At 47.9% G+C, this 22784-nt stretch overlaps 2 protein-coding genes across 4 annotated transcripts in view; one reads left to right on the plus strand and one right to left on the minus strand.

The window, feature by feature from the left end:
- Positions 1–736: 736 nt before the first annotated feature.
- On the minus strand, positions 737–14864 carry NCSTN (nicastrin). Of its 3 annotated transcripts, none has more exons than XM_043451813.1 (18): positions 14709–14845; positions 13148–13252; positions 11187–11307; positions 10704–10827; positions 10163–10284; positions 9602–9747; positions 8662–8812; positions 8147–8256; positions 7758–7910; positions 6997–7101; positions 6731–6808; positions 5717–5889; positions 3823–3925; positions 3619–3714; positions 3016–3103; positions 2598–2752; positions 2138–2350; positions 737–1554 (listed from the first exon to the last, which is right to left on the minus strand). In XM_043451813.1, the coding sequence occupies exons 2-18, from the start codon at positions 13172–13174 to the stop codon at positions 1432–1434; spliced, it is 2088 nt and encodes a 695-aa protein (XP_043307748.1). In that variant the 5' UTR covers positions 13175–13252; positions 14709–14845; the 3' UTR covers positions 737–1431. The 3 variants fall into 3 exon arrangements, with proteins under 3 accessions (XP_043307748.1, XP_043307756.1, XP_043307742.1); XM_043451821.1 differs by lacking the exon at positions 14709–14845 and adding an exon at positions 14207–14680; XM_043451807.1 differs by lacking the exon at positions 11187–11307 and having other exon boundaries at positions 14709–14864.
- A 37-nt stretch (positions 14865–14901) lies between these two features.
- COPA (COPI coat complex subunit alpha) overlaps positions 14902–22784 on the plus strand; it is a 42745-nt gene continuing 34862 nt past the window's right edge. Inside the window, exons 1-4 of the mRNA XM_043451796.1 lie at positions 14902–15058; positions 18386–18499; positions 18685–18758; positions 21904–21984. Of these exons, the coding sequence (XP_043307731.1) occupies positions 15019–15058; positions 18386–18499; positions 18685–18758; positions 21904–21984 (309 nt within the window). The 5' untranslated portion in view covers positions 14902–15018. The remainder of the gene's footprint in view (positions 15059–18385; positions 18500–18684; positions 18759–21903; positions 21985–22784) is intronic.

Here is a 22784-nt window from a genome sequence, read left to right on the forward strand (position 1 = left end):
CTCCAGAATTCTGCCTGTGAGGACCCAGGGAATTCGAGTACCTCCCTAGGGCAGATTCTTTCTAGAAGAGTGTAAAACTACTCGTTTTGGTCTACAACATGCCCGCTGACAGAGCCCAGACTGCTCAGCATGCCACCCAAGGTCTCTGTGACCCGCCCCAGCCTCACTGCCTGCAGTTTCTATGGCTCAGGCGCACTGAACCACCCACGGTTCTCCAACGGGACCCGCGCCTTTTCCCGGCTCTGTGCTTCCACACCCGCTGAGCTCTAACTCGCTGCCCAAGTGCCTCCTCCTCTCCGCAGCTTTCTAAATGCCACCACCACGGCCTTGAACCCCTCCGTGTGCTGCCAGAGCACGGTGGAGAGGCTGTGATTTCTCCACTTAGTACACCTAGTTGTGAGTGTCTGTTTCTCCCTTCCCCCCAGATGTGAGTTACTCAAGGGTCAGGGATGCATGCTATAGGACCTTCATCTCTGTACCCCAGCTTGGGTCTCAGATAGGGAAAGAAATGTCTATCGAATGCAGGGTCGCAAGAAACTGTTTCCATCACTCTCACGAGAAGAAAACCAGGGGCCAGAAGGAACTCTTCTGCTGGAGTGTCTGCTCTTTGTGACAGTCACACTCCTGGGGCCCTCTGGGAACTGAGAGGAGAGCGCGGGAGGTTGCAATTCTACATCTCTAATCTAGGGTCACTGAATAAGGGGGCTGGGGAAAAAACAGGTAATGGTACGGGTTGTGTAGGGCAGTCTGTTTTAATGAAACTTGCTATTTATATATTTACATACACACACACACACACACAAAGGAAAAAAAAGAAAACAAAAACAGATATTACAGCATAATAAAAATTACAACTGAGTACTGTGGGCTGGAGGTGGGATACCCACCCGCAGCACACCCAGCCTGACGCGCCATCTAAGGGCCTGGAGACGGGACAGCTGGAGGGAGACAGAAGGCTTAGCCCGCAGATGGCCCTGTCCTCCTGAGGGCTTCCTTGTCATTTGCTCCTGGCATTCAACCCTTCACGTCCTTCCTGGTCAGGAAGGGAGCGGGGGGAGCAGGGAGCATGGGTAGGAATAAGGCAGGATGGGGAGAGAAAGGAGACGCTGAAGAGGGGAAAGTTAGGGCAGGGAGCTCTAAACCAGCATGGGGCAGGAGTCAGACAGGAGCAGGAAGCTTCTATTTGTCATCCCAGGATCAGGCAGGGGCAAGGAAGAAGGAACAGCGGAGAGCAGACAGGAAAGGGGAGATGCGGGCGGTGGGTGACTCGATTATCTCTCACTGTCTCTTTTGGGCAGTTCCGCTTTATGTCAAAGTCAAGTCTGAGCCAGGCCCAGAGAGGTTCCATGACAAACTAGTGGTTGATGTCCCAGCGGGACAGATGATCTAGGAAGCGAACTGCAGAGCTGGCAGGAAAAGCTGGGGTCCTCTTCAGTAAGACACAGATCCTGGTTCCCGGGGAGTGATGAAAAGGACATCGGCTTTGGCATTGATGCAGTAGGTGACGATGAGAGAAAAGACGAGGATGCCGAAGCCCACTATCAGGGTGATAAACTGCAGGAGGGGGTGGGAGGGAAGGAGAAAGGTGTTCTCAGAACTCTGGGCTGCTGTGGCAGCTGCTTGGGACACAGAGGCAGGGCGTTAGAATCCTGGAGCTGGCTCTAAGCACCAAGACCTGAACCATCACAGGCAACATCTCCCAATCTGGGGGCTCAGCCTCCCCATTTGGAAAGAGGAGTAAAATACCTCTGTCCTTGCTTTTGCATTTTTGACTTAGATTTGAAGCATCCTGAAGGCAGGGCCATGGCTCTGATTCTCTGGTGGCCAACATGACTTGTGATAGGTGCTCAGTAAGCGTTAGAGCAATGTTCTAGCTCTGGTAGGTGGGCATGCCGGCAGGAGTGGAGCTGGGGAAGGGCTCCACCCTGTCTCCTGGGGTCTCCATGCATGCCCACGGCCAGGACGAGCACATACGCAAACTGTCCATGAGGACGAGCTTCCTGACGGCACATGCTGGCTGGCCAGGGACAGGGGTGCAGCAGGGTTTGGGGGCAAATGAGAGCTGGCAGGGGTAAGAGACAGGAGGCAACAGAAAGATGTCCAAGAGACCTCTGCCACCCCAGCCTCCCCATCTCACCTCCAGCTCTCTGCTGGCTATCAGAAATATCCGGGCGCGGATGTCTTTCCAGCGGCTCTCGGTCCATGTCGAGTACTCGGTGGAGCCCCACTGCTTCAGCTCAAAGGCAGGGGACAGGGCCCTGGCCAGGCGTGCCGTGGAGCGCACGCACCGGGGGAGCCGGTCTGTCTCATTGGCGTTCAGAGGGCCCTGAACCCAGGCATACTCGTATAGCTGCACAGAACACAGGTCCCAGCAAGGGGCTGATGCAGACCTCGCTCACCCTCCCCCTTTGCCGTCTGGCTAGTCCATGCTGACCCAGGCTGCTGCCTCGTCAATGCTCGAGCTCAAAGGGCTGCATCCCTCCACCACTCAACCCCAATCCCTTGGGTCCAACCAAGCCTAGGAGATCCACCAACCTTCCCAAGAGAAGGCGGGTGGAGGGGGCCCTGGGGTCACTCTGATGTCTACTACCACTCACATCCTTGTCTTCAGTGGGGACTTGACTTGGGTCCTGGCACTGCTCCCGGGTAAGGTCGATCACCTTGCCGGTCAAGTTGGCCAAGGCATACTGTACAACGTAAGTGGTGTTGGTGGGGCTGGAGACGGCGATGTAATGCTGAAGAGGCCCATCACCTGGGCGGAGACCACACGGAAAGGGGGGATTCAGTGGGTGGAAGGTGGGGGCGCAGATGGGCAGGGCCAGAGAGAGCCCAAGATTGGCAGCAGCCAGATAAGAGAAAGTCAAGAGAAGTGAATCCAACAAATTTCAGGAGGAGGAGAGGCAAATGGGGGTCAAGAAAATAGGAAAAAGAAAGAAGTAAAGATTAAGTCAAAATAATGACTTTTTCTGTATCCCTTCCCTTGGTTAAGGACCCCACCCTATACCAGGTACTCACCCAAGTAGGGCCTTAGGTCCGGCCTGAGAATAGACTGGAACCATGAGTTGTTGGCTCTAACCAGGAACCCATAGAGCAGGCGGGTAACCTAGGATGGGGATAAGGAGGAGACTTGGAGCCCAAGGAAAGTTTTATTAGTGGAGATTTCAGTCATGGGGTAGGAACCAGATTGGCCAGACACAGGGGTAGGGAAATTGGTGGCTGGTCACGAGACACAGATGAGGCCCGCTGGGGGAACACCCAGACCATCAGTGGTCCTCACCCGCACATCCAAGCCTGCTAAGTGCCAAGGTCTGGGAGACTAGGCGGGGACCAAGATAAAGGATGGGGTAGCCCACTGTGTCCCAGTGAAGTCGCTCAGTCATGTCCAACTCTTTGCAACCCCACGGACTGTGGCCCACCAGGCTCCTCCATCCATCGAATTTTCCAGACAAGAGTACTGGAGTGGGGCGCCACTGCCTTCTCCAGGGGATCTTCCCGACCCGGGGATGGAACCCAGATGTCCTGCATTGCAGGCAGGGGCTTTACCGTCTGAGCCCCCAGGGAAGCTCACTTGCTTCTCTGTAAACAGACAGAAAGGAACGGGGGCCCACTCGCTCCTACCGTGTGGGGATCAGCCTCTATGGTGTCACTGAAGCTGGTTCCTCCTGCGAGCTGGTACAGTGCGCGCGCCAGCACCGTGGCCACATCTGCCAGAGCCTGTGGTAGGAGGAGAGGGGGCTGAGCGGCCCAGATCCCCTGACCGCCAACACTGACACACACGCCACGCGTGCTGTGTCCCCCACGCTCCCACCCAGCCCGCGCTACCTTGGCCGTGTCTGTCACGAAGTTCAGGTCCTCCTCAGGACTCTGCCCTTCAGGGTAGGTCACGTTAATGTTCTCCGCGGTGTCGTAAACGCTTTGGTAATAGCTGCCAGGAAAGCCGGAATGAGCCTTGGCTGCACTCAGCCAGGCCCTGCCCTTTCCTCCCTCCACTGTCCCTTCTCTGGGAACTCGGGGTCTCAGTTTTCCTCATCCAAGGATGAGGGAAGAGAGGAAATCAGGATTCCAGCCATACTGAAGAAGGAATAGAGAATGGGGAAGTAGGAGTGCAGGGGGGAGTGCTTAAATACAAAGACTTGTGTGACCGACAAGACAGAAGAGGTAAATGAGGTCAAAATGCGGAACCTGCGCCTTCCTGGGAGAGCCTAAAACGTAAGCAACACTTCTGTGTCGTTTGGGTCAGAGATACAGGAGGGTGGCCAAGAGAACCCTACCACGCGTTATCAGAGCAACTGTAAGATCGTTTCAACGCACATTCATATTGAAGGTGGCTGGGAACAGGGTGACGAGCAGGCCTGTCCACAGATGTGTAACACGACTCAGGGTCAAACCACCTCAGTGCTCCTTGGAGCCCCAAGGAGACAGAGCTCAGAAGAGGAGCTAGGAGGACAGAGCTCCCAGCCTCTACCACCACTGAATAGACTGCCCCACAAGGAATCAAGTCGATCACATGGTCAAGTCCACCGTGAATGATGAAGCACCTCTCACCACAAAGTAGTACAGAAGACAGGTTTGGAGGAGAGAGCTGATCTTATGCACTGGAACTGTCACCACCCTCAATAAATGAGAAGGTGCTACTGGGCAGAGGCTGGAGAACCAGAGCTTGGGCAATTTGACTCAGAAACACTTGGGGGTTTCCCTGGTGGCTCAGCGGTAAAGCATCTCCCTGCCATTGCAGGAGACGCGGACTTGATCCCTGGTCCAGGAAGATACCACGTACCATGGAGCAACTAAGCCCACGCCACACAACTGCTGAGCCTGTGCTCCAGAGCCCAGGAGGCCCAACTATCGAGGCCACACACCACAGCGACTGGAGCCCTCGAGCCCGTGCCCTACACGCACCGCAACTAGCGAGCAGTCCCCACTCACGACAACTAGAGACAAGCCCCTCTGCTGCAACTCGGGAAAAGCCCACACAGCAACAAAGACCCAGAACCACCATAAAAAATAAAGTTAAAAAAAAAAAGAAACTCACTTGGCCTGTTGGAAAAAGGGAAGGGAGGCTAGGGGCCTAGCAATCCAGCCTGAGTAAAACCCCATTACCCTAGCCATCGAGTTAGGGGCAGTTTAGGGGAGTCAGGACTGGCAGAAAAGTGACTAGCCCAGCCTTGCCCCGTATCTCTGGAGCCCCCTCGGCTGTAGGAACATTTTTTACACCCACACTGAACCACATGCAGTTACCACACAGTAAGAACACATGACATTTCACAGTGTGAGTACCTCCTGTCACCCTCGGGCCAGCCCCAGGCAGGGACAGCTCTATCTCCTCCCGACATGGGGAATGGGGAATGCCACAGAGTCCCCATCACCATGCCACTGTGCATTTGTAATGATGCCCTCTGCTGGCAGCCCTGGGGAACTCAGGCCCCTGGAGAGCTCGGACAGGTGGAACCACGGATGAGGAGTACTGAGCTACGAAGAGACTCGGGTGAGGACTGTTTTCTAAAATGAACATCGAGTCCAATGAGAAGATCATGCGAGATGAGAACAGGACACTGAGCAAAGGACACAGATCGCCCTGAGGTTCTGGCAAGGGTGGCATGGGGACGGGGCGAGCAGTGACTCCTCTTGACACAGGGACACTGCCCCCCTGTGGACCTCAGACTGCAGGACAGAGTCTCTTCAGGAATGAAGAGGCGGCGGGCTGGGCAACTCTTACAGGTTATGGAAGGAAGCAGAGTGGTCAGCAAGAACAACGCCAGAGATGTTTCGAGCTCGAAGAAATCGCTGCAGAGAAGACGGTGGCAGAGGCTGGGACTGGTTCAGCCTCCTGAGGACGACGGCAGGGACAGCAGCGCCACTCTTCTCCAGGGTGCTCAGGAGCGCCTCCACCTGGGAGAGGAGGGGCATTAGCTGGCGGGAGGCTGCGAGGGGAGGAAGCAGGAGGTCTCTCTCAGACCTGAAATGCTGCCCAACTTTCAAAGCAGCCCTAAATCCTCCTGGATCTAAATCCTGCAAGCCTTTTGGGATCAAGCCTCTCTGAATTTTCCTGCAGCTTCTACTATCCTGTTTAAACCACCACACAAAGAAGAAAGAGATCTGTGGTTGATTTTTTTTCTTTTTCATATTTATAGGTAAACTCAACTGTCCTCAGGACATTGTCTTAGCTGATGTTTTACTTACTATTTACTGTGCAGAGCTGGAGGAGCAAAAATAATACAAAACAATACTGAGTGCCATACCAGTAGTCCACTCTAGGCTGTAAGAGGCAGGGGTGATACTGAAGCTGGGCTGGCAGGAAGAGGACCTCAGGGATAAAACAGATCTATAGCTGTACTTTGAGGGAGGGAGGGTCTTGAACAGGAGTGAGGAAAGTGGAAAACAGTTTGGGTAGGGAGTCTGACACAGCCAAGAATCGGGCAGGGTAACCAGGACGGCCAGGTTCCTGGGTTAGCAGAAGAAAGGAGTCATCCACACCCTGTCCTAAGTGGGCAGTGATAGTTCGCTAGGTACCGAATGATCAGAGAACTACCCATTCCAGGGAATAGTGACAAGAGCTGAGCTCATGGTTTTCCTAGGGAACTGGAACAGGTGGGGAGTTGACCCTTTAGTCAACAGCCAACCTAAGGTCCTGTCTCACACGCCCTGGAGGCTGGTGGGGATAAGCCCAGGGCAAGCCCATATTCTGAGCTGCTGAAAGAGGAAGTGAGGGGGGAAGAGATGCTCAGATTACCTGGTTTAGTACAGTTTCATTTTTCTGAGACATGGGGTCTGTGTGCATCCAAAGCTCTAGTGAGTTTCTTAAGGCCACCTGGAGGTGAGATGAAGGAGCAACGTTTATAATGAGTCTCCCCTTCCGGCCCCTCCCTCCCATACCAGGGAGAAAGGAGTGGGAGCAGAAGTCAAGGGGAGAGGTGGCGGCACCTTCAGCGAGGACGCGGGACCAGCTGAGGGAAAGCTTTGAGGAGAAAAGGAAGGGGGAGGATGCGTGCCACACACCTGTCCCAGCTCCACAAACGCGTCAATGTTCTCTAGCTGCACAGGGAACTTGCCATTCTCCATGTCGTAGACCATCCTCGAGCTGCCGATGTAGTCAAAAATTTCCTGAGGGGTGCAGACGGGTGGGAAAGGGAGCAGAGACCCCCAAAGCGTGAGGGCAGCCTCAGTGACTCCGGGCCAGGTCCTCAGAGCTCGAGGCACAAAGGCTGCTACTGTCTGCGTTCTCTCAGCTGCTGGCCAGCCGAGCCACACGACTCTGCCCTCCTCCCTCCCCGCCTCCCCGCTGCAGTGAGGCCTCGCATGTACGTGTCAGAGGACTTCCTGAGCACAGACACGGGGACAGCCGACAGTTGTGTAGGCCCTAGGCGGACATCAGCTGTCATGTGCCGGCCTCTTGCTTCTCCCCTCGCCTCCAACTCAGCCACAGTTGCTGGTTCCCCTACTCCGCGGCCAGCCTGTGGTGGCGGTGGGGAGAGGCGGGAGCCTCAGGGCTCCTGGGTGAAGGTGGCAGGGGAAGGGGCCACAGAATACAATGAACAGACTGTATCAGTCGGGGAGTGAGGGAGTCGGCAGTTTAGTAATTCTGGGTCAGGGTGCAAATGCTTCCTGCGATGAGGGAGCCTGAAGGGGAGACACATGTAGACTTTCCAGATGCTGAAGAACGACCAGGCCAAGTGCTGAGATCTTCCCCAAACCACAGCCACTCCCACCTTTACCACCTGCTTCTTCCCGCCATCGCACCCCAGCCAAGGAGCCCTCACCCCTTGGAAGAAGACAAACATGACATTGCGGGGCAGGGTGGTCACATCAGGTGCCTTCTGCAGAGCTTCGGCTGCAGCCAGCTGCGTGACGAAGGAGGCGACGGCGCTTTCGGCCCCTGGGGCCACATTCCAGAAAAAAGAACGACTGTCCAGCTGGGTACCGCAGACAAGGCAGAGGGGGTACACTTTGAAAATGGAAATTCGGGCCAGACCCCAGTCCCCTTTCCCCTGTTCTGGCCAAGAAAACATTCATATCCTGGGGCAATGGCTAGACGCCCACAGTCCAGATCCTGCTCCATCTGAGGCTCCCCAGTGTAGCAACTTAAGACCCCCGATCAGCCTGTCCTTGCTGTGCCCGTCCCGCCCACCCTGATTGGGCCAACACTCACTCGGGTGGCAGCCACCACAACCCTGTCGTCCGGCTCTAGCGTCCCAGATACATTTATAGGCTTCAGCATGCTCCACACGTTGTAGTCGGACAGGGGGTCACAGACGATCTCTGAACAGGACACAGTGAGAGAGCAACAGGAGTGAGGGGAGGGTGGCTGTGGAGAGGGCCTCTGACCTGAGCCCCCGGACTCTGCGAGCCATTGCTCTGGCTCCGCTCCTCCACGCTGGTTTCTCTGCCGCTGGAGACAAGCCACCTCGATTTGTGTGGAACCGTTCCCGCTTCTTCTACCCGGCGCTCTCTGCTGGGGCCCACCCTGCTCCTGCAGTGGTCTCAGCCATGCTTACCGGCCTGGCCCCTTCCGCCCACCTCGGGCAGCCAGCTCCCCCCCGACGTGTACCACCTGGGTGGACGCTCCCACCCACCCCAGGCAGCCACCTCCCTCCTCTGACATGTCCCACCTGGGCTGACGCTCCCGCCCACCCCGGGCAGCCAGCTCGCCCGGACGTGTCCCACCTGGGTTGATGCTGAACGAGCTCTGGATGAAGCTGCGCCGCATGCAGGTGACGGTGCTGATGACGGCGTGCATGTGTGAGAAGAGCTGCATGGCGCACAGCGGGAAGGCCGGAGCCGAGCCGTTCTGACCCAGGTTGTGATCTCGGTAGCACTACGAGGGGAGGAGGACCCCGGTGAGGCCGGAGCTGTAGTGTCCCTCCCACACCCCCCAAAAGGAGGAGGGCCCGGCTCCATCCTTCAGCCGCTCCCACATCTGTCCCTGACCCACAGGGCTGTACCCGGTCTGGTACAAACACGGGCACTACAAGGTCAGAGAGAAAAAGTCACCAACAGGTGCCAAGGGTCACAGACTCAACGACTTAGCTGGGGCTGATGAAATCACCCTACACCAAACGGCCTGGCTCAATGCAGAGCTTCAGTCATTGTTTCTACTGTAATTTGCTGTAAAGAGCACCAAACTGGGAGATGAAAAAGCAAATTCAAAAAAAGAAAAAGCAAATTCAAGACAGCCTGGACATCAACTCACCATGAAACTTTGCACAAACCTCTTAACTGCTCTGTGTATCAAAATTAGAGAATATTAGCTTAGAATTAGGGAACACTAGAGCGAAAAAGAACTTCAGAAATTACTAAGCTGAATCTCTCAATTCCTAGTCCAATGCTCTTCCTTACCATACAAAGTGTTCTTAATCACGGCTCTACAGCTTATCTCATATTAAACATTCTTTATGCTTCCTTCTAGTCTAAAAGCCTTTAATGTTATACTTTAAGGCAAAAGAGAAATAGGAGAAGGGAATATGAAAAAAATAAACCTCTTGGCTCTTCTTGGAGCAACGGCCTTTCAGAGGGTATCCTGGGACAATGAGGCTCCCTCCAAACAGGAGGAGAGCCTAGAAAATAATTCTAAGTAAGAAGTGCTAAGGGCTGGCAGAGTCATTACCTGCTTAATGACATTAGTTTCATTTTCATCTTCAAGAAGAAAAATGGGGAAACTGAAGTCTTCATAAGCCAAGCCGTCGCCCACCTTGTTCCACTGAAAGGCTCTGCAGTGAGCAAACTGTGACCCGTAAGAGTTGGAGTAAACACCTGAAAGGGAGGACAGGGGACAGGATGCTGGGACACCGAGCACCGAGAAACCAGGTAAGGGAGAGGGCTGGGAGATCCCAGGGCGGGCAGAAGAGCTCCAGAGGAGGGAGAGGCGCAAAAAGCAACAAGCACCACCTTCTCATCATCTAAGGTGAAACACACACTGGCAGCAGGGAGCCCTGGGCTAGCCAGCTGGGGATCTGAACACGTGACAGAAAGGGAGAATGGAAGGTAAACAGGATGGGGGAGCAGGAGGCAGGAGAGGTGGGTGGCAAAGACAAAGAAATCGGTTCGGGAGGCAGTTGCTCACAGTATACACAAACACGTACTCCTTCACAACCCCCACCCCCCAGAGAAGGAAGCGACGATGAGCTCTGGGTGACAGCAGGCCCCCCCGACCCGCTGGGGCTCTCACCAAACCCATCACTGGGGCACTGCACACTGGGAGACAAGCCTGAGGCGGGACTGGGCTTGGCGAGAGACACTGCAAGGCCAGCAATTCGGCCGGATCTCCCCTTCAGCTTCTCCATCACATCCCTGGAATGGGGCGACAATGCCATGAACGAAGGCAGGGAGATTATCAGGCAGCCTGACGTCCTGCCCTCTAGGGTGGAAACAAATGCGGAATTAGGGGAATCACCACTGCTGACTCATTTCTTGTCTTTTCGGTCTTTCAGCTTCTGAATGAGAACTATGACCTAATCTGAGCTGAAGGCTTCATCTCATCTACCCTATCTGTACATCCCTTTCCTTCCTGGGGTCCTTATGCACCCAGAGTTCTACTTACAAGGTCACCGAGATTGCTTCTGATGGCACATCTCTTGTTCTGAGGACCAACCCACCCCCTGACGGGACCAGGGCAGCCAAGGGAAGTTTACACTCACAAGCTGAAAGACTGTTCACTGACTCTCCCCTGCTCTGGATGCATTTCCCCAGCAGGAACACCGAGTTCTTACCTGGTAAAGAGTGTGCCCTCTAGCAGAACCACGTAAGGGGGGTTAGGGCCGTCAGTCAACACCCACTGCAGGTCCTCTTTCTTCTCTACTACATGGATAACCCCTGTGTCCCCACTAATGGAAGCTGCCAGGACAGAATGAGTCAAATTAAAGCATCTACAGCTAACAATTCTGATCTTGCCTCACTGATTCTGCAGACTATTCACCACCACCATCACCCCACCACCCCACATTCAAAATGTCAGAAGACATTGGGTTAATGCAGCCAACTCTAGAGTGAAACTGAAGGGCAGAACTGCCCTGGTTCCATCTGAAGATTACTAGGAAGGAAGGGAGGACAAAAGAGCTCAGGAGTCTTATTACAGGCCTTGCTTGTTAAAATGTCAGAAAGGCTCTGTGATCTTCACTTTCTTGTCCTCTTCCCTCAACATCACTTAGGCTTATATACGAGATTCTGTAGCAGTAGACACCAATGTGTCTTACATGTGTGCTTTCTCCAAGAAATGGCAGGCTCTAGATGTCCAGCCTGGAGTTCCTGCACTAAATCTTCCTTTGTGCAGATTTCCGTGCCTTCATAGCCTCCATGGCTCTCCATTCCTCTGCCCTATTTGGGAAAGACTTCACTTGCTTTTGGTCAGCTTTGGGTAAAGTTAAATCAAGAGGTTCAAGGAGTTCCGTAGAACAGAACTTCCCAAATGATGGTCCTCAAAGAGATTAGATGTGCTGATATTAAGTCCTCTCGTTTCTGGGGACCAAGCATTTCCAAAGACCTTAGGCTGTTCACCCCAGGCCAGGAGCAGACACATGTATTACCCCAGGATGCTTCACGGATAACTTGGAAGTATCTCATACTATAGGGAAAGAGTTAAAGAAAAGAAGGAAAGCAAAGAAAGCTATAGATTACCCCTTTTGAGCACTTTTAAAAGGGCCCAACAGAAACAGAGCATTAGAAACAGAAGATCAAACCGAGGTCTTTTACTCCAAGAGTAAAAGATAGACAGATATGAAGTAAGATTTAGAAATAAGTAGGCTGAAAAGGAAACAAGAGCCTAATGAGGAAGTGGCCAGAGACTGGCCCCTCCCCCTTGCCTCTCCATATTGGCTCCAGGCTTTATCTCCACAGGCTACTGCTTTGCTTCCCACAGGGCCACTCCAAGGACATGCAGCAGAATGACTAAGTCCCAGAGGGGATGTTGTAGAGCTCAACTTCAGGAGGATAGGAGCCTAGCTTTTTGCACTAAAGTGGAGTTCCGCCAAGACCAGCAGTAGCCTGATCCGACTCCACACTGGACCTGGCTCCCTTCTCCTCACAAGCCTGGTTTAAGAACGAGGTCCAACAAAAACTTTACTTGGAACTGTTTGGAACCAGTTAATCCACTCCCAGTACTTGCTGTAACAAGGACATGGATAATTAACACAGGATATAGCTAGGGGATGGGTGGGTAGAAAAACAGTAATTGCCACTTTGAGCAAGTCCTTCACTTCCCAGTGTCTAGTTTTCTCCAACCAAACCAGAAGGTTTCAGACCATTACCAAGTACTGCTGAGACGGCACTTCACATCATCAATAAACATCTATTAAAGGTGTTCTGACTTCCAGCTTTGTGCACTTCTAACCATTTTTACAAGAATGAACAGATTCAGAGGGAACCAATTTGATGAAGAAGCCAAGATCTGACTCTAAGTTTCCTGCTTCCCTGTAAAAAACTACATTCTATCAAAGCTACTATCCAACAAACAAAATCTGAAGACAACAGGTTAAGCAGCAAGGAACTGCAGAATTCAGCCTTTTGATCACAGCTTTTTTCCCTCATAGTTTTATAACTATAACATGTTGACAAGGGACACATTTACAAAACATAAAGACAAATTTAAAAGCTTTATTATTTCCTCTTGCAACTATCTGGCTTTCTCAATGTCTTCTTCTTCAAAGAGTTCACTGCCTTACAGAAGCTCATTTTGGTTCCAAAAAAAGAGCATTCAGCATGCAGGTGATGACTGGACTTCACAGAGTGTGAGGCTTTTTCTCCTAAGAAAGAGTATAGCTTTCTACCTAACTTACTGGGTGTTTAAGAGTCCTAAATTAGAACTTAGACCACCAAATCCAAGCTTCATCACTGACCAGCAGGACAATCTTGGAAGTTACTCACTTCTCTAGGTCTCTGTTTCATATTGGTAAGATGGGGGGTAATAACAGGGGTTACTTCATGAGGTTGTTGTGATGGTTAAATCAGATGCACATATAAGAAGTTTAGTATGTAGTATTTCCTCAATGTTTGTTCTTACTAATTATTACCTCGCCTGGTTTGACAAATGGTTCTCTATCACCTACTACCCTCATCACCTAGTTTGTGTTGAGGTTTCCCAGCAAGACTTCAATCATTACACCCAGAGCACAGACTGAAATGTCAACGGCCACGAACACAGTTCCCAATCTCAACTCACACTGGCAGCCAATCTGATGGGTAGCATTAAGCAGACGGACACAGGGAGCTGTTTTATTTAAGGGGATGTAGATCTTCCTCTCCACTGAGTTTCCTTCGCACAAACCTGATCAGAAGATAAAACATGTAAGAAGTAATTGGAAGACATTGGTACTAGCCTCTGTCATACCACAACTTTGTTGAATGGTTTGGGGTATATCATACTATCCGAAATGGGACTGATGTCTACCGTTCTCACTCCCCGGGAACATTACTGGAACAAATAAAAGCACTCAGCTATGTACCACAGAGGGTTGCTACAAATCATAAAGTAACTGACACTGAAGCTTAAAGGGAAAACACTTGATTCATCAAAGCAAAGGCGTTTAACATTAGATGTACCTGCTTCTGGTTGCATACTCAATCACACTTCCATTTTTCTACTTTGTATATACATCACTAATTAGTTAATATGTGTCAGTTAAGAATCAGGTGCCAGTCTAAGAATATAGATTACAACAACAACAAGTCTCCCTGAGACATTTTTTCCAGGAATCTGAACAGAACTGGCAGAAAACTTATGCCACATACGCTGTCAGTTAATCTAATATCAGTAAGTAATTTGTGTGTGCCCACAGTGAGGGGCAGCTAGATTTTCCTTTGTTGTTGTTTAGTTGCTAAGCCCAGTGCCACTCTTCTGTGACCCCATGGACTGAAGTCCCCTAGGCTCCTCTGTCCATGGGCTTTCCTAGGCAAGAATACTGGAGTGGGTTGCCGTTTCCTTCCCCAGGGGATCTTTACTGACCCAGGGATCTAATCAGCATCTCCTGCATTAGCAGGTGGATTCATCACCACTGAGCCACCAGGGAAGCCCAGTTTCTCCTTTGGAGATCTTTAAAACAAACAATCTCAATTTGGGGGAAGGTACCATCATGTCTATAAACAGGAATGTTTGCATTCTAGGGCCTCATATACCAGAGAGTAAAGGCGTGTAGGCAAACACCTGTGCGCATTATAAATGCCTAAAGTTCCTTGAGTCATTATTTCACGGCATAAACAGTTAAGAGAACTAATAGCTTACCTTAGTCTCACTTTATTAATGGGACAAACCCAGGTGAAGCACAGGGACGCGTGTTTGCGGTGGAATCAACCGAGAAAGAAATAAGGCATCTACCTTGCTTAGCGCCGCAATGCACCCACAGAACCAGGCGCTTTCATCTTAAAAGTCTAAACGCATTGGGAAGAAAGCTGAACTCTTAACACTTGTCCTTTCTGATTTTCAGTGGGGTGGCTGGGCCGTGGGGGAAACGAGGTATCCGGACAAAGTGGGAGAGAGTTGAGCTGTAAGTTCAACAAGAGGCCTGGAAGAGGAAATCGGGAGACTCGACCTGCCGCGGGGGAGAATGGACCTTCAGGTCCAGGCAAAGGGGGAACTTCTGTCGTAGGAACGAAAAAGAGAGGATTTACAGGGTGGGGGGACGGAGGGGCTGCGGGGACCAGATGGGAGACGGCAGCTCTCGCGGCTGGGAAGATCCGGAGGGTTCTCCTTACAGACTGGAGCTCACGGGCAGGGGAGGCCTCACCTGCCAGTAGAACGCAGAAAGACAGAAGGCGAAGAAGACTCCTACTTCCCAGGTCGGCCACAGAGCCGCCCCCAGCGGTGGCCATCTTGCCTCTCAGCTGAGCGGAAGCCTCAATTCCCACCTTCTCCGGCAGTGGCCCCTCTAGGCCAACCCTGGCTCCGTCTCTATGGCCCGGAGCTCCTGGGGCCGGAAGTTCGTTTCCGTGGAACTTCCGGGAGTCGAGGCGGAGGGACGCTGACGTGGAGGCAACCGTAGGCCGGCAGGGAGTGTCAGGACTCCAGTTAACAGCTCGGAGCCCGAGACCTGAAGGATGCTAACCAAATTTGAGACCAAGAGTGCGCGGGTCAAAGGTAATGGAGACTAGAAAAGGGAGCTCGGAGGCTGGATGTCAGGGGCAGCCCTGTCACTGGGGAAGAAAGAGGGAGGATTTAACGGGCTGAATTGGGCCCACCGTACGAACCTAGAAGAACCTGAGACAGAGGGAGGCCTTTAGGGCTGGCGGGCGATTCACCTGCAGTCCTGTCGCCTTTGGTGTGCCCTTGGGATTTGATTTAATTGTAGTGGTTAACGCACAGCAGGAGGTTCGTTTGGCTTGCCCCTTTTTCTTTCTCCTCCCCTCTCCTGGGTCCTGTACGCGACTTTTATTCTGACCTGTTGGCTTTTTGATGACTGTGTTGTAGGGAGTGGCCCAGGGAATTGAGTCTGGACCTCTGCTATTCGTATCCAAGTCTAGTTTTTTCGGAAATGAGCAGTGGCCACCCCTCTTAAAGGAGGCCTTCGGCTGCACCGTACTAAAATCCGGTGCCTCTTTTGCGAAACAGGACATTGTTAAATCTGAGTTTGCAAAGGTTGCCAGATAAAATAGAGAACACCTAATTAGATTTGGGTGCTGATGCTGGGAAAGATTGAAGGCAGGGGGAGAAGGGGACGACAGAGGATGAGATTGTTGGATGGCATCACCGACAGGATGGACATGAGTTTGAGTAAGCTCCGGGAGTTGGTGATGGACAGGGAAGCCTGGTATGCTTCAGTCAGTGGAGTCGCAAAGAGTTGGACACTAGTGAGCAACTGAACTGAATTGGATTTGAATTTCAGATAAAAAGCAAGTAACGTTTTAGTATTGCTGGTTGTTTATCTGAAATTTAAATTTAATTGGACATCTTTTATTTTTATTTCCTGAATATGACAGCTCTAAAACGTGTGCATCACTGAATGTAGGTGAATTGCAAACAACTGATAATGCAGTAGTAATCTCTTAGAATGTTAGAATGGCAGAGGCAGAGATTTGGGGAGAAGATTTGTACCTTGACTATTTACTAATATTAAAAAAAAAAGATGCAGTATAGCAAAGTGGTTAGAAACTTGCTATTTGGAGTCATATGGGCTTACTCTGAAATTCTGAAACATTGAGTAATGAACTGGAGGACTTTGGGCAACTTAACATTTCTATTTCCTTGCTGGGCTGGAGGAAGCACAAGCTGGAATCAAGATTGCCGGGAGAAATATCAATAACCTCAGATATGCAGATGACACCACCCTTATGGCAGAAAGTGAAGAACTAAAGAGCCTCTTGATGAAAGTGAAAGAGGAGAGTGAAAAAGTTGGCTTAAAGCTCAACATTCAGAAAACTAAGATCATGGCATCTGGTCCCATCACTTCATGGCAAATAGATGGGGAAACAGTGGAAACAGTGGTTGACTTTATTTTTCTGGGCTCCAAAATCACTGCAGATGGTGACTGCAGCCATGAAATTAAAAGACGCTTAATCTTTGGAAGGAAAGTTATGACCAACCTAGACAGCATATTAAAAAGCAGAGTCATTATTTTGCCAACAAAGTTCCGTCTAGTCAAGGCTATGGTTTTTCCAGTGGTCGTGTATGGATGTGAGATTTAGACTATAAAGAAAGCTGAGCACCGAAGAATTGATGCTTTTGAACTGTGGTGTTGGAGAAGACTCTTGAGAGTCCCTTGGACTGCAAGGAGATCCAACCAGTCCATCCTGAAGGAGATCAGTTCTGGGTGTTGATTGGAAGGACTGATGCTGAAGCTGAAATTCCAATACTTTGGCCACCTGATGTGAAGAGCTGACTCATTGGAAAAGACCCTGGTGCTGGGAAAGACTGAGGGCAGGAGGAGAAGGAAATGACAGACGATGAGATGGTTGGATGGCATCATCAGCTAGATGGACATGGGTTTGGGTGAACTCCAGGAGTTGGTGATGGACACGGAGGCCTGGCGTGCTGCATTTCATGAGGTCGCAAAGAGTCGGACACAACTGAGCGAGTGAACTGAACTGAATACGTGAATAATTAACATTCTTTTTTAGATATAATTAAAATGAGAAAGTATATAAAAGATGACTGGCGTAGACTCAATAGCTCAAAAACTGGAGGCCATTATTAATGTGAGAATAGATTTTGAGAAGTTTCTATGTCTCTTGGGAATCTTGATCATAAAGAAGAGTGCCATTAAGAATTCCTGGATGGCTGAAATGTGTCTTTATAATCCTGGAGCTTTCTTTTCTGCTCCTAATTTCCTTATTGGGCATAGGGAAGAAAATTGGCCAGGGAGGGGATATCAAAATATTTGAGAGTTAATATCTATTAATGAATGTTCTTATATATAATGGGAATGAGGGTGGGGAATGAGCAACCTAGTGGAAAATGGACAGCTTAGAAGAAGAAATAAAAATGTTAAATAAATAAATCAAAATACTCTTTACCTCACTAGTAATGAAAGAAGTGGTGTTAGAGTACTAAAACAAAACAACAAATAACTGATACCATCCTATTCTCAGTACCTTCAGAAACTTGGTGAGACTGTATATTGATACAGTCTTTTTGCAATCAAATAGTATCTTCCAAAATGTTAAATGCAAATACTTGTTCCCGAACAAATCTCATTTCCAGTCTTTAGTGTAAATCAGTAATAATACAAACAGACTGGATTATGTGTGGAAGCATCTTCATTGGATCATGTTTTCTGATAGATAAAAGGGGGAAAAACTTAAATGCCCATTAGAAGAATAGTTTAAAAAGTGGCGTATTTGTACGTTGCAGTCATTAAAAAGAAAGGCTAAGTCTAGATGTACTTAAAGTGTTATGAGATACATTATATGTAGTTAAGTGAGAAAACAAATTTGTAGAATATTATAATGTTATCTCCATTTTCATAAAACAATATGGATTGCATTAAAAACCTGAAAGTATACTCTCCAAACTACTGTGGACTCCCATTCCCAGTCATAATGGAATAACAGAGACCAGGTTTATCTTCCCATCTTAAATACCTGCACAACTGAACAAAACGTGTGAAACGAAGGTTTTCAGACATTGGAAAACAGGCAGTGGGTATTGCTTTAATAGTGATGCCAGATTAGACCTAGGCTAAAGGCTGCTGTGGACCCATCCAAAACTTAAAAAGCAAGCCTCTAAAGGATCAACCAATTCGAAGTAACTGCATCCTAAACCAGAGCTCAGCAGTATTTAAGGAAATATAATAAAAAATCCAACACATGATACCATAAAAGTCACGATGTGTGGCATCCAGTGAATAAATATACGAACCCACTTTTTACCTAGCTGTCCCATTTTCTTATCACAGTTGGCAGGAGGTAACATTGTGGGGCTTACTTTGCTCATTGGATCATTGTCTTTTTTTTTTTTTTTTTTATCCAGGACTCAGCTTTCACCCCAAAAGACCCTGGATCCTGACCAGTTTACACAATGGCGTCATCCAGTTATGGGACTATCGGATGTGTACCCTCATTGACAAGTTTGATGAACATGATGGTAAGATAACAGTTTTTAGGAAGAAGCTAAAAGAAATATAAGTATTGTCTTCTGGAGTAGTTTAAGCTTTCTTTAGGATTAAAGAACACGGGAGGGATCGAACTGGAAAATTCTGAATAAGAATCACCTTGGAGACTCGGAGCATAACTGTCTTTTTAACATGTATTGCCTGCTTTCTTCCCTAGGTCCAGTACGAGGCATTGACTTCCATAAGCAGCAGCCACTGTTTGTCTCTGGAGGAGACGACTATAAGATTAAGGTATAATGGGTCTGTCATGACTGGGAGTAAAGGACAGGTAATGTGAAGTTTGGGAATCACAGAAGGGACTAAAAAGCCAGATGTCTCATTTGTATAGAGCTCAGGCTTTTGACATTATCCAGAGCACTTATCCAGTGAACATTTATTGAATGTTTACTATGTTGCAGATGCTGTTTTTTATTTTTAGAATTCAAAAGTAAATAAGAAGTGGTCTCTGTTCTCAAGGAGCTTTTATTCTAATGGAGGAGTTAAATATATACCCTAATAATAGCATGTACAGGTTAGTGAATGCACCATAGATAGATAAAGTGAAATGGGTAAGGACAATCTAGGTACAAGAACAAAAAGCATGACATAGCTGGATACATTTGAGAAACTATAATTAGTTTTGGATAAAATCTGGAAGAAAGGTGAGAGGAGCAGAAGATGAGAAGGGCCGGATAATGGCGTACCTCTCTGTAGTACTCAGAAGTTTGGATGTTATCATACAAATAACGAGGAACCATTAAAGGAGTTTAAATAGAGGAGTGATACTAGATTGACGCTTATTTGTTTACTTATTTGGCTGTGCTGGGCCTTCGTTGCTGTGCAGGCTCTTCTCTCGGGTGTGAGTCGGGGCTGCTCTCTAGTTGCTGCGTGCAGGCTTCTCCGTGTGGCTTCTTCTCTGGTTGTGGAGCGCAGGCTCCAGAGTGCACGGGCTCGGGAGCTGCGCGTGAGCACAGGCTTAGTTCCTGCGTGGCACGTGGGCTCTTCCCGGACCAGGAATCAAACCTGTGTCTCCTGTATCGGCAGGCCGTTTCTTCACCACTGAGTCACCAGGGAAGCCCCCAGATTCACTTTTTTAAAAAAAAAAAAAAAGGTTACTTAAATGGCAATATAGAGAAAAGATTGGATGACTTGGGCAAGACTGGAGGCAGATCCTAGTTAGGAGACCATTACAAAAGTCCACGTGGGTAATGAACAGAGCATGAGCTTCAGCAGTAACATTAAAAATGGAGAGGAGATGATGTATCCAACCGCACCAGAAAAATTTACTTCATGAAAAAAATAATCTTTTTCAGAAGCTACCTAAGGAAGCTATAAATCATACAGTAGGACTTACATGACAGGCATGAAGAGTGACAGCTGCCTGTAGAGAAAATGTGCATTAGAATGATAGGAAGGACAGCTCTCTTCCTAGATTTTAGGCACTGATCCTGGGGGCAGGCAGTGGAAGCTTGGACCACCTGATGGGCCTCAGAAGCTCCTCAGGCTGTCCCTCCCTGGTCATATTTCTAGTAAAGTGATGACCATTGAGTATTAAGAATGGTTAACTTGGGTTCTTCATGATCTGTTTAAGACAAAACTGAGTGACATTTAAGAAAACAATTTTTTCCCAAAGTCATTAGTACTTGTGAAAATGGATTAACTTTCATTTACTTGCAGTGTTCAGATCAGTAGAGCAAATCAGTAGAGACTGTTGATTAATGGTTGTCTGGAGTTTGAGGGGATTGGGAGAAAATGAGGAATGACTCCTAATGGGTATAGTTTTCATTTGATGGTAATGAAATGTTCTAAAGTTGATTGTGCTCATGGTTAAATAACTATGTATTAAGAACTACTGAATTCTAGAATGGGTGAATTATATGGGATTTGAATTATATCTGAAAGATGTTATTTATTTAGTTAATTGATGGGTATGTAGTGCTATCATGCTGGGATTTATATTACTCTGATGAAAGTAGGATCATCTTGAAAAGTCATGTTTGTGGACCATCATATTTTTTGCTACACCCAGATAAATGTAGCATTAGTATAATCCTGATTTACAAAGAGTAAGACAGGAATCACAAATGGCCAGAGTCTAAAAACCCTATAGGTCTTTCAGAATTCATAGTTCTGGAACTTGATAGAGGCCTGTAAAGGAATCAAGATGATTTGAAGCAAGAAATAATGAATGAAAGTTTAAAAAACTGAACTCTATAAGGGGGAAAAAGCTAGTTACACAATAGTATTTATGGTACGATCTAATTTTTGTGTGAAAGTCAAACTCCACTGTATACATGTGTATTTATTTATAGATGACTCAACAGATGAATGTGAGTATATTCTAATATTTTCACTTTTTGTGTTATTTATCTTTTCTCATTTCTGCTGCCCATACCTTTTGTGCACCTACTAAGTGTTAACTGCTACATTAGATGCTGGGGGTATAGTGTTGAGCATGATGGACAAGGACCCTGCCTTTAGGGAGCTTACATTCTTGTTTGGAAATGCTGGATTTGGGGTTATTCAAATTTGTTACAGGAAATGGATCACTTGTGATTTATGAAAGAAAACAATTTTTAAGTAAAAATAGGAAAAAATAGTAACAGGCTGGCCTGGATAGATTATAAACAAGCATTAAATTTTATAGAAGGGAAAAAGGCATCTGTCTCTTTTTATACTTTTGGGAGTTTTTCTGGATAGGAAGTGTGAGCTATCTTACGTTTATGGTCTTGGTTTCAGCGTCTTTCTCAGTTGTGTCCATCGATGCCTGATACTTTGGTAGCTGGCTTAACTTCTTATCTAAATATAATATTTTTCTGCGTAGCTCAGCATATCTGAGCAATGTTGTATTTTCCATAGTGTTGAGTTAAAGTAATTTGCATGATAGATGAGTACAGACCATGAATGTATGGGCATCTTTTGCCACCAAGCCTAACAAAAGATGATGCTATATGTTCTATTATTGTTTCCTTTGAAGTCATATCCATCCTACTTTTTTTACCCACAATTAAGGTGATAGGTAAGCACCAAGTAAGGGGTCTATATTCAAGGTAAGAACACAATTATTCAGTAGAAGAGTTTCAAGCTGAGCCTTAGATAAACATTTTGTCTTATTAAATAGACGTGATTTCTTCCCAGAAAAAAAGAAAAGCCTTTCCGTCATTTTCTTTCAGGTTTCACTAGCCTTGCTTTTCCCGCTCCCCACACGTGTGTAGCTACTTACATTTTCATTCATAGTCTTTTCCCCTCCAGCCTTAAACAAGGCTCCCTGTCAAGAGTTCTACCTATTTAAAGATGCCAAAATATAAATCCCAGCTTGTTTATCGAGAAACCTGCGCGTTATAGAGGCTCACAACTTTATGTCCTTACTCCTTTAGTTGAATTTCTCTCTTTGCAGGTGTGGAATTACAAGCTTCGGCGCTGTCTCTTCACGTTGCTTGGGCACTTAGACTACATCCGCACTACGTTTTTTCATCATGTAAGTAACTGTTCTGGCTCTAGTTTTAGAGCATTCTTCAATTTCCCTGTAGGAACCTTCTCCATGCTCCTGAAGAATCCATGCTTTTGATAACAGAACCACGTTATTGATTCTTCTCGGATCTGTGGCGTGTTGGCCCCTCTGCTTTGTTTCCTTCTGTGAGAGGAAGCACTCAGGGTTATATTTGAATTTAATTGTATTCAGTGGCCTTTATGAGGAAGACATTGGTTCTCTGTAGGGAAAAGCAGAGATTTGATTTTAAATTTGCTGAACTGGCAAACAGAAGTTTGCAGGCTAATCACATGTGGGGTGTTACTAAGTAGGTGTTTCTTGGAGGAATGTCAAGATAAGATGCCATTTTGATGCTGCCTAATGTTTTGAAGCATTGACAATCATATGCTTTTATCCTAGGATTTTAGGGTCTGGTAGAGGCTGTTGCCTTAGCCAAGCTTACTACCTTTTTTGATTTGTTAGGTTTCATAGTAGACAGATACTGAGTTAAAGATTAAGACTCCCAGCCTCTTAATCTCTTCCCATCCTGACTGGATTTCTCTATAATTATTAATGTATGCTATTAGAATTAACTTGTACTATTCCTTGACTCTTAGTAAACTTAAGTCTCTTGAATTAAGTAAGAAAGAGTATGACAAAATGAACAGTAAATTCTGGGCTAATTATTCTCTATTTCCTTTTTTAAAGTTAAAAAGAATTAGGGTAGAATAGGAGAAGATGAATGTGAAAATTATAGCTGAAATAGTTGAGAATGATAACCATTCAATAGGTAAATCTATTCAGAAGGA

This window comes from Cervus canadensis, chromosome 2 (genome assembly GCF_019320065.1).
Source record: "Cervus canadensis isolate Bull #8, Minnesota chromosome 2, ASM1932006v1, whole genome shotgun sequence".
NCBI classification, from domain to species: Eukaryota; Metazoa; Chordata; class Mammalia; order Artiodactyla; family Cervidae; genus Cervus; species Cervus canadensis.